The 16674-nt window shown below is 41.8% G+C and overlaps 3 protein-coding genes across 6 annotated transcripts in view; 1 reads left to right on the plus strand and 2 right to left on the minus strand.

The window, feature by feature from the left end:
• The window catches only part of MAMLD1 (mastermind like domain containing 1), a 249857-nt gene extending 248491 nt beyond the window's left edge, over positions 1-1366 (minus strand). For all 3 annotated transcript variants that reach the window (XM_072929167.1, XM_072929165.1, XM_072929166.1), the window contains exons 1-2: positions 1227-1366; positions 402-505 (exon numbers count right to left, since the gene is read on the minus strand). The gene's annotated coding sequence lies outside the window, so the exon portion shown is untranslated. The remainder of the gene's footprint in view (positions 1-401; positions 506-1226) is intronic.
• LOC100218829 (EOLA-like protein) lies at positions 1186-3888 on the plus strand. 2 transcript variants are annotated; one of them, XM_072929168.1, is made up of 3 exons: positions 1186-1324; positions 1995-2278; positions 3344-3888. In XM_072929168.1, exons 2-3 carry the CDS (start codon positions 2026-2028, stop codon positions 3559-3561), a joined length of 471 nt encoding a protein of 156 aa, XP_072785269.1. In that variant the 5' UTR covers positions 1186-1324; positions 1995-2025; the 3' UTR covers positions 3562-3888. The 2 variants fall into 2 exon arrangements, with proteins under 2 accessions (XP_072785269.1, XP_072785270.1); XM_072929169.1 differs by lacking the exon at positions 1186-1324 and adding an exon at positions 1376-1682.
• A 1389-nt stretch (positions 3889-5277) lies between these two features.
• TMEM185A (transmembrane protein 185A) lies at positions 5278-14617 on the minus strand. The gene is made up of 7 exons (XM_002198212.6): positions 14429-14617; positions 12080-12256; positions 11073-11280; positions 8355-8438; positions 7311-7487; positions 6852-6975; positions 5278-6350 (listed from the first exon to the last, which is right to left on the minus strand). The coding sequence occupies exons 1-7, from the start codon at positions 14464-14466 to the stop codon at positions 6106-6108; spliced, it is 1053 nt and encodes a 350-aa protein (XP_002198248.2). The 5' UTR covers positions 14467-14617; the 3' UTR covers positions 5278-6105.
• Positions 14618-16674: the final 2057 nt, after the last annotated feature.

The raw sequence follows: 16674 nt of genomic DNA on the forward strand, positions 1-16674 counted from the left end.
CTTTAAAAACTACAATGAACTTAAATTCACGTCATCTATTAATTTCTCTTCTCTCCAGACTCCATCTGGAACATTTCAAACAAGATATTGGAAATATCCAGGGGGAAAGCAGGATAATGAAGCAGAAATTTCAGAAAGTGGTAATAAGTAAAACTAAGTCTCAACAGTTAAATTCTATTTGCCATAAAATACTTAAAAATATACAAAAATCACTGAAGGTGTATTTAAAGCATATGCCAAAACTGGCTCTCATAAAAGTTACATGAAGGGCTTAGCATCAGAAAATGATCACTTAACCCAGCAGTTACAGAATACTAAAGTTACTTGTAAGGTTTTACCAATAAATATCCATTATTCACAAATTCAGAGACCTGGATTAAAAAACCCATCATCAGTCTTACCTTTTGCTATATGAAGTTCCTCTGCCCTTCTAAGCATAGGATCCACCCATCTCCCTCTCAGTGTAATTCCAGCAGATCACTTTACTCTTTCCACCTGTGAGTTCCTGGAATTGTTAAAGTAACTGAGATTTCTCATGGTTGAGAAATGTGGTTCAACAGAGAAAAAGACAAAAGAAAGGTCATCATTACTTTTCTCCTTTGTAAATACTACCATTTTTTCTTTTCCTTCTCTAACACTTTTCGTTTTCTACTTGTCTGTCTCTTCTAACTCAGTCATTTTGGTTAACATTCTCCGCTCCCTTTCTTTCTCTCAAATGTAGTGTGCATATTGCATGGCAAAGCTCCCCAAATACTTGTATTTACTGCCCTCAGCTGAAAGCTATGGCTTTATAGGAGAGATTAATCTCTTGTGATTTTTATTTGGACAGAGACACAGCTGCAATTTTTTATCTTCTGCACCTGCAGAAATTCAGGCAGGACTCTTCAACTTGCTGTATCAATACCCATTTTTAGTATCCCTGTCTGCATTAATGAGGTCACTTTGATTTGTATACTTTGGAAATTACCATGTACACACACGTATTCACTGACATAAAATAAACACATATAGCATGACTATACATCTATTCTAACCCTCTCCTTTTCCAAATTACCTTTTCCTGTAAGGTTTCTGAATTTTACTGTGCTTACTAGGCCCTCAACCATTGCTCCCTGTTGCCAGGGCTCAGAGCGGGACCAGCACACACAAAACCTATTGCCAAACAGTAACAGCGTTGTTCAAAATGCCTGTATTAGAAGGGCAAAGCCTTGATGCAAACCACGCACCAGTATTCGGGTAAGACTGTCCTCAGAGAGTAGGGCTGGGTGAGAGCACTTCGGGAAATCCCGTCCCAGACAAACCAGCGGCCAGAGACAGCAGGGAGGTGAGTGCCACTGCATGTGCCCGGGCTGAATACTTCAGTTCGGGGCAGAGGCGCGGAAGGCCCGCACGGCTGCGGGGCCGCACGGGCGCACCGCGGAGCTGCGGGCTCGGAGCGCTCCGAGCGCATCGCCCGGGCCCGGCAGCGCTCCCCGCACACCGCCGGGCAGGGCACCCGCTGCTCCCGCCTCCCCTCAGCCGGGCCCTCGCCGCCCCGCATCGCCAAGGACCAGGCCACAACCCCATCCCTCCTCCCGGGACGGCGAGAAGCCACCGGCACAGCGCTCCTTTCAGCACGGCCGGCCCCGCCCCGCTCCCGGCACCCACCGTGCGGGGCGGAGGGCGCGGAGCCGGCGGCGCAGGTAGGCGGCGGCCCCGGGGCCTCCATGACCGCGTGGGCCCCACCGCAGGGAGACCGGCCGGGCCGCGGGGGCAGCGCCGGCGGCCGTGAGGCGGCGGCCGTGGCCGGGGCCGGGGCTGTGCCCGTGCCCGTGCCCGTGCCCGTGGCCGGCCGCGGGGGCGACTGTTCGGGCAGAGCGGGGCCCGCAGGGCGGAGCCGTCCCCGGCGAGGCCGCGCAGCGCTTTCCGCGGAGCTCCACGGCTCCGGAGCCGCGCGCTTGTCGCGGGCAGCGGCCGCGTCTGGAGCCTCAGCCCCGGGCTCTGTGTGTTTACAGGAAACAAACGGCTTCTAATGCGAGGAGCGCCATGAGATTCGGCTGCCTTTCCTTCCGACAGCCCTACGCAGGGTTGCTTCTAAATCAAGTCAAAACAGTAGAGACTCGCTGGCGTCCTTTGCTAGCAGGGTACAAGAACTGCACCATTGCTATTCATATAGCTGTTAAGGACTGGGAAGATGAAACATGGAGAGAAATTCTTCTGAATAGGTTCGGCATGACTCCAAAACAACTGCAAGATTTGTTGGACGAAGGGGAAAAATATGGCAGAGGAGTTATTGCAGGTAAGCGTCCTTGGGTTATATTTTGTAAGCAAACATTCAGTCCCTTAACAGTCACTTCTGCTTTATGTGTTTGTGCTCATTGTGATATTTCTTTAACTCTTTGAAGGAGTGGACACTGAGTTGTGATGGGGGGTCTATTTCAATTCCAATATGTTTCAGCATAATACGTGTCAGTTTCACACTTCTTGTATTTTCAGCTTAGAACTCTTGCTGAAACCATTTTGCAGTACTTGTGGTCAAGTAAATTCATGATGTTGCAGCATTGTGCATGCCATTTTCAAGTATACATAAATAACTATATAAAAAAGTCCTCTTTCAGTTTTACAAGCCCCCTCTATCGCTTTTTGTATTTGGGCAATGAAGAAGTTTGTTTCTGTAACACAGTGAAGAAGCAGTGATGTTTCACTGCATAAATTGTGCTGATATATAGCAGATGTTGTGCACTATACACTTAAAAAGTTTTTAGTGCTCATTTTATACTATTTTGTTGTATTTTTACACCATCTTTCATTGTCATTTGAATACTTTTAGCTGTTCTGCACAAAAAATTAATTCTATCATGAACACTAAACTTTATGGTTCTGCGGTGCTGAAAACTGTAGGCCCTACATAATATGTAGATTTGCAGCCTTAACATAAATTGCATGCTTAATTGTGGTGTAGGTAAGAATTTCAAAATAGTTTAATGATTTAATAATGTTAATAGAATAGTGGCTTGAGAGGAGCAGAGAGTTTTATGCTTTACTGAAGCTGGTCCAAGTCCAAATGTAGCTCAGGAGTTTTGGTAGCAGCTGTGTCTCCTCAGATGCAGGCTGCTTTCCAGGAGTTCTGCAGCACTGGGTTGTGGTGATTTTAACTGTGCCCTCCTTTTCTTCACCTACCTGAGTTGATTCCCATGGACACATGCAGCAAACACCACAGGTGGGACCTGTGCCTCTCTCTAACTGTGCCCTTTTGGTATCAAACTGGCTGTTCTCTGTGTCCTCAGGGAGGAATACTTGTGGAAAACTTCTCTCTATGAGATCAAACTGGCAACTAATTTTGTATTTTAATTGTCATATACAGGTTTAATTGACATTGGAGAGACATCACTATATCCAGAAAACCTGCCTCCTGAAGAGATTCTGGAGCTGGAAAACAAAGCTGTCCTTAGTAATCTAGAACAGAAATACTTGACTGTTGTTTCAAATCCCAGATGGCTCCTGGAACCAATTCCTGCCAGAGGGAGAACTGGGGTGTGGCAGGTGGACATCCCTGAAGAACTGATTCCTTCAGAATTGTAGGTGTTGCCCTTTACTATTACTTTTCCTGCCTAAATGCAGACTTCTATTTAAGATGCTGACTTGCGAATTACACCAGCATCTTGTTTAGGATTCTATTCCAAAACTATTTGAAATGGCAAATACACTCGAAGAATTGTTTTTTTGAAGCAAAACAAACAAGATGTGTCTTTAAGACATGAAATTGTTTCTAGATTTTTCATGTATAGACAACTAAGTAAATGTCATTTTTAAATGTACAGTTATGCACTCTGTGTCAATTTAAATGTAAATTAAAATTATTTTTTGATACCTGCATCTCTGATTAAAGGAAAATGGTGCTTAAAAGCAGGTTTCCACAATTACAGGACATCTGTCCCAGACCACTGCTTCCACTCCTTTCCTGCCTTAAAGATAGATTCTTTTCATTCACATTTCAGGCACACAGGATGCATATAAGATGAATACAGCTCTGTGACCTGACAGACATTACAGAAAGTCCATTTTGAGAAGGTGCTTGTACAAAATGAAATTGAGCAAGTATTACATTTTTTCCCCTCTTAATTAGTTTTTTTTCATCTTATTTATCTTTGAAAATATAATACTGAATTCAAAACAAGTGTGAAAAATTACAAATAGCCACTAAGCTTTGGCACTCTCAAGAGTTTTTCATTACAGTGAAACTCCTTTTGCTTTTCTGGAGCAAGGCCACACCTAGGCATGGCTCTAAGAACAAGACAAGTGGCAGAGCCTTTGTATTCAGACACTTTACTGGGGCACTTAGGAACCTGTTCCTTTGAACTGTAGCACTTCTGCCAGAGCTGTGGCCCAGAGCCAATGCCTGCAGCTCCACTGTGTGAACCACACATGGAGCTGAGCCATGACCTGGACACAGAGCAAGGTGCTGCCAGCACAGCTGCAGGGGTGGGAAGTGACTTCAGGGCAGGGCTGGGTCAGTTCCCTGAGCAGCTCCCTGGCCCCAGCCAGGCCCTGCTGTGCCTCAGCTGAAGGGAAGGTGCAGAGGCTGGAGCTCCTCCGTGTTTGGGCAGCAGCAGATGGAGCTGTACGGGCAGCACTGCCTCGAGGTGCCTTAGCACTGTGCTTGGCAGGTGAGGGCTCCCCCAGTGCACAGCTGTGCCTGTTCTCCCTCGCCCCTGCTGTGCATGGACTGCTCTCCTCCTGGGACGTGTTTCTCGTTAAAGCTCCGTGTCCGGCTTTCTTTTCCATGGTGGTGTGCAGGCAAATTGATGTCCAGTAACAATCCCGCTGCTGTTTGATTTGTTGAACCAGAATATAATAAAATGTATACAACTAATATATAAAATAAAACTGCAACAAAATTTAACTGTGGGATGAGACAGTGCTGGGTTGGGTTTCAGGAAGTCGTTGGTCCACAGGCAAGAAAGGGGAGCTCTGGAGCATCAGAAATGGAAGTGCTGCAACCAAGTTTTTCAGGCATACACCTTGAACACATGCAGAAATTTCCACAGAGTCCCTGCTCTTCCTGCCATGCTAACACTAAAGAAATGAAACCCAAGGTATCTAACCTATCTGAACTGTGGGTTACCTAAACAGAGAAAGCAGCTGCAAGGGTTTTGGAATATGAAACATCTGGTTTTATAAACTACAGAACTACACATTTCATAGACTCCATTTCTCCAAAGCATCTTTAAGTCCACGGCACACTGTCAGTGCAGGTCTTCCTTCAGACAAGAAAATGCTATGCCAACACCAACAAGATCCTATCTTGAAAAGTTTAATCATTTACACTGACCAACACAAAGTTGGTAACAAAGACCAAGCTATGATATTTATACCAGCTAACCAACAGCTGTGAAACCTACCACAAATGTTTCTGGCATAGACCACAAAATGTGAGAAACAGCTTATTACACAGCCAGTCTAATGGGAGAATGGTACATGCTGCTCAAGAAGAATCAAAACATGAAACTGGAAAAGCAACAAAAACAACTCCCAAGCCAGCACAAAAATTGAAATACTTACATGAATATTTACACAGCTAACTCAAAATCATCATGTAAGTCACCATACATTCTACTTCCCCTCCCAAAAAAAGCTTTCCAGTGTTGCCTCAGAAGTGCAACACTTGTGCCTCTGTGATGATTGCAGATGAACAGAGAAAAGAAGTAAAGAGGTACTATGCTAAGGTATCCCAAAGCATTTAAAAGAGACACAAAAACAAGTGTATATTTAGGACCTAAAAGACACCTGGAATAGCACAGGCATTTCATACAGGGTTTTTAAAAAAATACTTTTAGATAATACTTATACTGTACACAACAGGACTTTTAAACAATATATTACACTGCTAAAAATGTTCATATAAATACTATACAGGCAAGCGTGCAACCAACCTGTTAGGAAGGTTCACAAATTAGACAACCATATATTTCTGGAAAAGCACTTAGATTATCTTCAAGATTTCTGATTTGTGTAATCCAAGCCACTGATTCAGCAATACCTATTTGAAAGGAATTGGGACAAGGCATGAGATGAAATACATCTGTCTGCTGATGACCACTTCAAGTTTAATATGCTACTGTCATCTTAATCTGGCATATCAATGTTTAGCTTGGGAGGTGGAATCACATATTTTCCAGGACTCTGTGTAATGACCACTCCAGTCTTTTTTCGAAACATTGGTGCAATTTTTGGCGGTTCAGGCAGTGGCGTTTCTTCTGTCTCCTCATTATCTTCATGATGAAGATCATAAGAGATATTTCCATATTCTCGCAGGAATGGGAAAATTTCAAGCAGGAACTGGCAAAAGTCTTTGCGAATTCCAAACCACCCTAAAAGAAACAAAATCGTTTTACATTATTAACAGAATAAATGCTTAATTAAGTAGACAGACTATTTAAGGTCTCTTGATTGTTTGCATATAATTAAGATTTGCTAATGCTGCTTCTCCACATTTCTTACACCTATCATGACGTTACAATTCAGGTTATATACACACAGACAGTCTGGACAAGCATTTGCACAGGTCCATGTCTGCACATGCAGGTCTGTATGTATATCCATCTGCTTCAATTACAGCTCCATTACCCCAGCAAGAATCTATTTCGTTTCACACATTACACAGCGTTAGGTCACATCAGTACAGAGAAGGAACACAAAAATCTTTGCACCTCAATCAAAGTAAACGGTGTCACAAGGGAGGACACTGTAAGCACTGAAACCTTATTACAACTGCCTGAAATTGGTAGTAACAGAAAAGCCCTTTCTGAAAATACAAATCTTAATAAAATACATTGATTTTTAATCTGTTTCCAGGATTCTGAAATACTTACAGTGATTGCCTCCTTTTTGTCCAAATGTTGTTGCCATTAATGTTATCAGTGAAAGCCAGAGAGGAACAAATATGGGTATGAATGAAAAAGAATTATGCCCATCCAGTCTGTGTACTAGCAAGATCTAAATGGAAAAAAAAAAATTATACTATGTCAGTTTAATTGCAATACTCACTTTCAAACTGCTTAAAGCACAGGCTGATCTGAAATCTTTAACTTCACACATCTGTGAGGAAAAAGTGGCCCTCACAGAAGCATGTAGTTATACTTCCAATGTAATTCAGATTTTATTTAAAAAACCTTAAAGGAACATAGAATTGTTTGCGTTTCATCTTTGCTGTTAATATTTTAGTCCAAAAACAAAGAGCAGCATTCTCATTTCAGTAAGTTCAAAAATCATCATTCATTACTTACTGAAAAAAGAACAAGACACATCAAACTCATGATGGCTTTTTCTACCTCAAATGTGAGCAGTGGAACTACAATTGTCATCCAGCTGACAGCCATGGTGATGTGTGTCCTCCTCTGCTCAGCAATCACATCCATGGAGCGCAGGAACAGCACAGACCACACGATGTAGTAGAGCACGACGAGGCACAGGAAGGACATCAAGATCCACAGTGGAACACAGACAACCTGAAAAAAAGACACATTTGATTTGTTTCAGTTGTGCATTTTTTTTTTTTTAATAAAGTGAGTCTACATGTTAAGCCTAAACAAGAAAATTAAGTCTTGAACTAATGTCTAACAGAAGGGCATCAAACTCACGTGTGTTGTTTCAAAACATAATCACTTCAGGGGTTCCTCAGCTTTCTAAACCCCATCAAGTTGAAACAATTAAAAATTAAGGCAATGCAGTTCAACTTAGGTAAGACTTCTGTGATTTTGCGTGGGCTCAGACTGTACTAAAAACTGATTTTTACCAAGTGCTTCCACACTGGATACCTTACTTTAGAGTTTAAATCCTTTCTCAAGTTCTTTGACAATAGAAAGGACAGAGATTGACAGTTTTATGGTAGTTTACAAAAACCCAGAGACAGAAACAGCCCTTTTGTATTCTAAAGGCACTTGGGACAGGACATCTCAGCAGTTTTGACAGTGACTACTTGCACAGTAAGTGGATTTACATTCATGGTAACACAGCAAATAAAAGTAGTTATTTACCATGCTGTATTTACCAAAACATTCTCTAACTCACCAATCATTTTCATGGCTTGTTTAGTGTTCCAGTTGGGAACTCTGGGTGAGGGTTTCTCTTTCAACTGCGGCTCAGAGATGAACTGCAGTTGATGGCGTGTTCCTCTGCCTCAGAGGATGATGTACCCAAAGAACAGCCTCTGATTCCCATGACCACTGAATGAGATGTCAGACCTTCAGTGAAGGATTGCTAAGCAAGCAAAAATGGGATCATGGACTGACCACGTATCAACTGCTCCCTAGAATAAATATCTTTATGAAATTCAGCATTTAAACAAACATAAGAAGAAAACACTGGTTACATACAAGCCATGGCCATCTGATGATCTCATCTAGTCTGAGTGCAATAAATATGAACTGTAGAATATTGACTGAACACAAGATTTCCAGCTAGAAAAAAGAAAAAAACATTAGTTAACTCTTAGTATGATAAACTTACTTTCAGGATAACCAGTGAACATGTCAAAGCACTTCTCTGACCCCATTCTTATCACTGAAATATGAAAATTCATTTTCATTTACAATTTTCTATTACTAAACATCCCTAAATTTGTGAGGGTGTGATCCCAACCAAAAATGTAGAGTCTGCACTTAGAGTGATTAGAGAAATAAGAAAAGCCAAAATAATCAGAAAGAAAAAAGCAAAGCATCAGAAACGGCTGTACTTTTCATACAATAAATACTGCTAGAATTAAATTAAGTAATAAAAAAGACCTTAAATTTAAAATTAGCAAAATTAATTTTTTGGAGTATTTTGTAGTTTCACTAATGGGCAAAACTACCAACAGTCCAAATTAAAAGTCTAAAATTAAAAGCTCTATCTAGGGGAGAAAAGAAATACATGGAGTATTGGAATATGACATCCAAATTAAAATAATTTACTGTATAATTGAGACATACTTTAAACTACACTAAAGACATAGGTTTTGTGGCAAAAGAGAAAAGCAATACTACTCATTAAAATGTCAGTGAAAGGTTTTCATGAGTTCTGCTTGCCACTATGAGAAACAGCCCTTCATTATACTTCTTTTTTTTAAAAAAAGTCTGTGTCTAGCTTGAACAAGTGAAACAATGAAACACCATCACATTTGGCAAGATTCTATTTCCAAAGTTTATGGGCAGCCCTACAATGGGTAAAATTTTCAGAGACCACAAAATTATCTGAAAAATCTAACCGAAGCTTTTGAACGCAAGTTAGAAACATTACTCATTTTAATAAAAAATATGCAGTTATGTAAGGCCTCTTTTAAATGTAATATTTCTCAGAAGGCAGACACTAGATGCTACTTTTCACTAACACACATGATTGTGTAGACTGTCATCTAGATAAATGCCCTTGAAAGTTACAGTTCAGGGAGACAAAACTCCAACAGGCACTTGCCAGCTTCAGGGACCACACCAAAGTTTCCACTGTTCAACTATAAATTACTTTAAAAAAAAAAGTAGATTTAGTATAATTTTGCACCACTGGCTTTCTTAAAAGAATAAACCACCAACCCTGCCCCCCTCCCCCAACTCAAGCGTAAGACCAAACAACCAAAAAGCTGCAAGAGCAAAGAGAGAGAGAAAAATATACAAATAATAGGATCAATTGCTGTCAATAGTTTATAGAATCAGGTTAACATATGAGATCTATATGGCAAGTGCACACATAGTTGCAGTGGCTCACAACTTAATTAAACATGCTTTACATAAATAGTGCCTCACTGACTATAAAATAGTGTAACACATAAAAGGAAGCCTTTTCTGAGCCCACCATGACACAGACAAAAACCCCAGCATATACTTACTGATCACCTAATCAGCTGCAAAACAGGAATGAGCAGATAATGTATTTCAGATTAAATACTTATGAAAATAATAACAAATTAACAACTGCTTTGATTACTCATGTCAAAAATTGATGTCCTGGATTAAAGGCAGACCCCTCATGTTTCTAGCAAATGAAAGGGAAATGCAAAATCTTCACAAAGTAAAAAGAAGAGAAAGTATAAGAGCACTAGGTGAAGATGACTAAGAATAAAAAACAAAATAATAAAAATGGGTTGAGACAGCTGTTGCCTTTTATGGATTCCACTTTCTTCTGCCAGCACTTAGCAGCTGTGCAGTCATCTGTAAATCAATGGGCAATCAAGCATCATCCAGTAGATGACAAGCACTTCCACACAAATTTTACTTTTAGTGATGCTTAATTGATAACAGAACTCTGCAAAATAGATTTCTATTGGCAAATGTTTCAAAATGAACTTAGGATATCAGTTTACCAGCCATCATAACAATCACCAAAAATGTTTCTCTCTAGTGAAAAACTCATCTTAATGCTAATGTTAGAGAAATAGCCCCTTGAAATTAAAATACCTGAAAAAGCTGAGCCTCATCTAAAAATCAGATTTGTAATTGTCATGGGGTAGTTTGAGGACATAGCAAAATGAAAAACTCTTTAAAAAAATCAGTATGAATTCTAAGTTTATTGCAAAATGTCACAATTATGGGAGCACCTTGAGAATCCTTCCAAGGTTCTTCCAAAACCAAAGGGAGTTAGAGATATGACAGAAGCAGAAAATAAAACCCTAATGTTACTGCCTATCGTTCACATTCCCAAATTAAAGATTAAACACACAGATTGTGATATTAAGACATTTTCAGTCCTGATTATGTAGGCCTCTGGAAACTCAATTCTGCCTAGAGACAGTGCTTGTAATCAGTGGAATTTTTTCTGTTGTTTGCATGTAAGTATCTGGTATTGATCTATAACTGCAGAGTTCCTGGCAAGTTATTTTTACACAAAATAATAAAAAAGCAGGTTCAAAACCTGCTGCAATTTGGTAGCTGAAAAAACTAGAAGATACTAGAAAAAGCTATATTATTCCTGACCCTGATTTCACTCCCATTTAGAGATGAGTGCATTTGCAGGTGAGTGCAATTAATTGGACTGATGTGGCTTTCTGTATTGTGCTCTCCTAAGAGACAACTGCCCCAGAACTGATGCCAAGTCCTGCAGTGGCACGTGAAGGGAAGCCTCACCTCCAGAGACCTGTCGTGTCGGAATCCCCACACACAAGCTGCAACTGAGACTGGAGACACAAAGAACAGTGGCATGAAGACCAGAAGCCAGAAGTGGGTTCCTCTTTCAATCCTGTCACACACCAGGACTTCAAACATCAGCAGTAGCAGGTGGATGCCTACTGCAATTAACATAGCTTTGAACTCCACACAGGTTTCTCCTTCTGCTCTGAAGAGAGGATAAGGAAGAATTTACTTGTCTGTAAGAAAGCATATTACCCTGCAAACATCCCAGAACATTTGCTTGAGCTTCAGATATTAACACTTGTTTTTAATAAACATACACATTATACCCATTCAGATATTAACACTTGTTTTTAATAAACATACACATTATATCCATTAAACTCCACTGCTGATGCCCTAATAGGATTTCTTTCCCATAAAGCTGCACGTTTGAAGTATTTTACTCAAAGGTTGCAGTGGGATATTTAAAATTTGACAATTTTTAAAGGATTCCATAGCTGGGCAAATAAAACAGGGTTTCTTTGCTGGTATATCAACAGTCAGCTACCATGAAGGCTGTTGGAAAATAAGCTAAATTTAAAATTATCTGTTTGATTTCTGCACCAGCATTCATTGAATCAACATCTTTCCCAGGATTTCTTTATTTACCCAAGTCAGAGTATTGCAACAGATATTTTCCGTTACTAAAAGTAAAATGCCTGTAAAATGACAGCACACACAGAGTTTCTCCCTATACCATTAGACCCGTTACAAGAGGGGGTAAACAAGACCTGAACCACACAAAATGTGGGTGTATCAGATCTGTGCACCAAGATTTTTCATTTAATATACAACACAGACAGAAAAGACATTTATTGCACTTCAATAAAGGTCATTTTTCTTTTGCCCTAGGATCTTCAAATTCAGATTCTACTCAAATTTCCAAAAAAGTCAACATTTAAAGATTTGGAAATATTGAAAAAGTTATTTTGTGACAAGACACAACATCGGCACCAGCTTACCGATACTGTGGGTTTCGGGCCCAGACTCCTGTTCCCACTGAGGCACCAACAATCACCATTAACTTCCACAGCCATATTGGAGCAAACACAGCCCAGTAACTCCACTGAATTTTGTCATCCAGACGTAGAGAGAGCAACACGGAGAAGAGCAGCAGACAGGCATAAATAAGGAATTTGCTATTGAACAAAGAAAGAAAACAACCCAGTCAGGAATCAAGGCAGGCAACTTCACATTAACTTTGTAGAGGACAACAAAATCAATCGCAGCTGAAATTTCATTGGAATACTTCCTAATAGCAAATGTGTCAAGCTTCTTTGCAAAGAATCAAATATTTAATCACAGATACAATATATGTCATCTCCTTCACTTATAAAACCATTGCTTCAAGAAAACACAGCAAAAGCATTTTTGCACAACAATCTCAGTGAATGGACTGAGATAAACAGCTCCCTTCCACAGGGGATCCATCAGGAGCTCTATTATTAGAGGCTCACAAATATACCAGCTGTACATGTTTTTAAAACATGTGTTCTGTCATACACATCAAATGAAGTAGCTTTTGATATTCAAAATTGAGTTACATAATTTATGACATTTTATCCACACCAAGTTACTTTGAATGCTAATAGGGCCAATGTCAGATAATTTTTTTCTTAATAGTAACATTCTGTTAAAAAACCTGTATTACACAAAAGAAAAACCCAACAGGTTAAATGTTTAGCAAAGTTACCTATTATACACTGAATTTTCTCATTGGAATATTGAGTATGATACTTACAAATTTAAAATAGCTACGTTGATACAGCTTCTAACATAGTAAATTTAAGAATGAATAAACATATCCGAATACTTGAGCAATGGGACAGCAACTGCTTGTACCACCAAAAATCAGACAAAATAATTACACAGCAGGCAACTTCCTCAAAGGACAGGAAGAGAAAAGTCTCCCATCCATCCACCAGAAACTCACAGACTGCTTTATGAAACACTTAATTAGGTTTCAACACTGTTTCAGTGAAGTAATTGTATGTATTTTAAAACACTGATAACCTAGGGAACAGAATAATGCAGCAGCAGTGAGGAATCCTACCATTTCTCCAACAGCACAACTCAAACTACCTACCTTCACTCACACCAAATAACAAAGCATTTATCAGGTCAGGACTGCTATGTTTGATATCAAGCTGTTTTGTCTCTATCAGAACATGTGTCTCATCTGCACCTTAATAATGAAGAACATACTTATTGTGTCAGCATCTCCCTGAAATCTTGATGAAACTACCTCGGGATAGGATGATATAAACCAGTCACACCTCACAACAAAAAAGAGATGGCTCAGCTCCTCGGCTAGTCATGCCATCTTGACATCCAATATTTGTATAATTTGTTCGTTCCCTGGCTCCTCAATAAATACAGCAGCAAAATATCCCTGCTCCCCGGGTATTCCAGGCACAATAAAACATAAAGACACCTGCAAAAGTGCAACACTTGGCTTGCTCATTCATCACTCAAAGAAGCTGCAAGCATCACTCTGCAGCAACAAAACTCTATAAGCTTCTAAGACTTCTGCTTTTACTTTTCCATTACTCCGACCACACATATTTCAATTGTTTATTTCAACCCCTGCAACAATGCATTTCCTGGAGCTTTGGTTACGCTGTTGTTTGTCTAAACAACTGACTGAACACGGCTGGTTCGAACTGGCATCATGTAAGGCGTCTTCCACGTGCAAAGCTCTTCCAGCACTCAGCATCTCAAGCCACCTTGCCGGTCCTTAGGCTGTGGTCTTAAAATATCCGGTAAAACCTGGTAAAACTTAACTCGTTCTCTCGGTTTCTTTAAAAGCTACATGTCCGTACTTGCTTGGAGAGCCAGCAGAACCCCGGCGGCAGCGACCATCAGCTGTTAATGTAAGGGAGGCCGAAGGCAGCGCCCCGGAGCAGCCCCGGCTCGCTCACACCTGCGGACACGGAGCCAGAGCACCGCGCTGGAACATTCAAACAGCAGAAAGAGCCTGGGGGTCGTCTGAGAAAGTTCCACAAACAAAGCAGCGACTGGAGCGCGGCTGCAGAGCAGATGTGGAGCGCTCGCCTTGCCAGCCCGGGGAGCTCGCACCGGCCCCGGGGCGCTGGGAGGCTGGTCCGCTGATCTCGGAGTCTTTCCAGCGCGGCTGATTCAGTGACTGCGGGCAGGAAACCGGCCGGGAACGGCGTGTTCCGAACGCGGCCGAGTTCGCGGGGCGGAGGGGCCGCCCGAGGCCGCTCCGCTCCGGAGCTGACGGGTCCCGCACCCAGCGCTGCTCCCCCGGGCCAACCCCGCCGGGCCGGCGCTGCCCGTGCCGCACTCACCTGGGGTTGAAGTCCTGGAAGAAGCCGCGCAGGTTCATCGCGGCCCCTCTACCAGGCGCTCATGGCGCGGCGCCGCCACCGCTCCAGGCCTGCCCGGGCCTCGCCGCCGCCCCGCGCATGCGCGCGGCCTCTGCCGGGAACCGGCCCGGCCGAGCGCTGCCGGGCTTCGCGGGCGAGGGCTGCGCATGCGCGCCGGGCGGGGAGGCGGTGCTGCCAGGGCAGAGGGGCGGGGCCAAGACAGGAGGGGGCGGGGCCAGAGCGAGGGGCGGGGCCCGGGCTGTGGGCGGGGCCAAGGCGGGCCCGGCGCTGTCGCTCCCCGGTCCGTCCCCGGCACTTCGGCGGCTCGGGGATATTTTTTCCTCATTTCTGGCCCAAATCGACTTTTCTGCCAGTGCGAAGCCAGGCGTGCGAGTCCTGGTGCTACAAGGCCGCGTAAAAGTCCCTCTCCAGTTCTCTCGGAGCGCCTTAGGCACTGGAAGGTGCTCTAAGGTCTCCTTGGAGCCTCTCTTCCCCAGGCTGAGCAGGATTTGGATGACAGCTTCAGAATATCTGGGATATTTCAATGTCTGGGGCAATTAAATCCTTTGCCATTTAGGGACAGCTCTACAAAAAGTTTGTCATAACCCAGTACTCACTGAGAAAAGTAATCCAATACTCACAAGTACAGCTTTGAAGAAATCCAAACAATGTATGTACGTACCTTCCTGGAGACAAAATACTGGGTACTAAAAATCTTCAGTCAAGCTAGAAAAGGCATAAAAAGAATCAACATGGACTTAAGTGAAACAAATTGGGGTCAGAAGGGAGAGAACTGGGCTTTCTGTTGTTTGTGCGTTTTTATTTGTCCATTTATTTAAGTGAAAGTAATTAGCTGTTGGAACAAATGACCCTGAGAAACAGGAGATTTTTCATTTTTAAGTAATGTCTGATGGCTTTCTGGGAGATAGATGCTAATCTAACACATGCTGATCAGTTTGACTGCAACAATACTTACGAAATTCTATAGCAGATCAGGACAGTTTACATGACGATTCCATGCCAGGGCAGATTATCTGGTGGCAGATTTTTGAAGTGACAATCCCCAGAGCTCCTTCCTCGAGGTTATATTGCAAATGAAGTGCTAATAAAAGCAAACAAACAAAACAAAAAACCACAATCATATATTTATCTTTTGCAGAAAGATGAAATTAACTAAATAATCTAAATCTTCCACCAGCTGCTAGCAGGACTGGTAATAGGTGTGCATGCAGGGTGATTTGTTAAATACCACAGCTGCTTGTAGCCCATGATAGTACTCATTAGTTACTACAGATCAAAGATGTGATTCATCTGGAGATATTCACTGGCAGATTGTAGTCACCTGTAACTCCACTGGCAAGAGCACAAAGAGCTGACAGACATCCATACCAGGAGCTTTGTGCACGATATATTCAACTGATAAAGCCAGGGCATGCAACGCAAGGAATGGCAGTGGGCAGGGTGTGAGGAACCTGGGGAGAAATCAGGATGAGAGAGGAGCAAGAAAACATAATGGAAGAATGGGAAGGAAAGGATGAAGGCTTGATGCTCTTCAGAAGGATGGAAAGGGCCATGATAGGGTCTGTGCCACAGCAGTACAAAAGCTTGTAAAGAACCAAATAATTAACAGGCTTAAACAACTGGAAACTAGAACCTTGGTTTTCATTATGCTTTTGTAAAGGTTGAGCCTCATCAGTTTGGAAGAGAGAACAATTATGTGTAATGTATTTGTCCAAGATAAAATACATCAACTGCAATGCATAAAGAAGCTACTAAACAAGGCCTAGTAGCATAATATGCAGCCAGATGCAATCATAAAACAAGTGAAAATATTAATAACAAGGAATTAGCTTTAGAACTTTTAATAATTCAGAAGGCTAATAAAGCAGCTTGGCATTTTTGAGAATATTAATGAAGTTTTGTAGAAGTAAATCAAGAAAGATTTGTTCTGCAGTTACAAATGTTTGGCTGACTGCCCAGGCAGCAAAACAATTCCTATGAGGTATGAAGAACTAGGAAAGAAATCCCTAGTTACTGAAATTAAAGCTCAGGGAACAGTACTTTAGTACTGGTACCTCAGGAGAGCTAGAGGTAAATTTTTTGTTTTGAAGTCAATTAGTTGTGAATTTTAGGAACTTTCTTAGATTTTTTTTGTGGTCTCAGATTTCCTGATTACTATAGATACTACCTACACATGTGAGTGTGATGTTAAGGAGAGCTGGAGAGCA

This window comes from Taeniopygia guttata, chromosome 4A (genome assembly GCF_048771995.1).
Source record: "Taeniopygia guttata chromosome 4A, bTaeGut7.mat, whole genome shotgun sequence".
NCBI lineage: Eukaryota > Metazoa > Chordata > Aves > Passeriformes > Estrildidae > Taeniopygia > Taeniopygia guttata.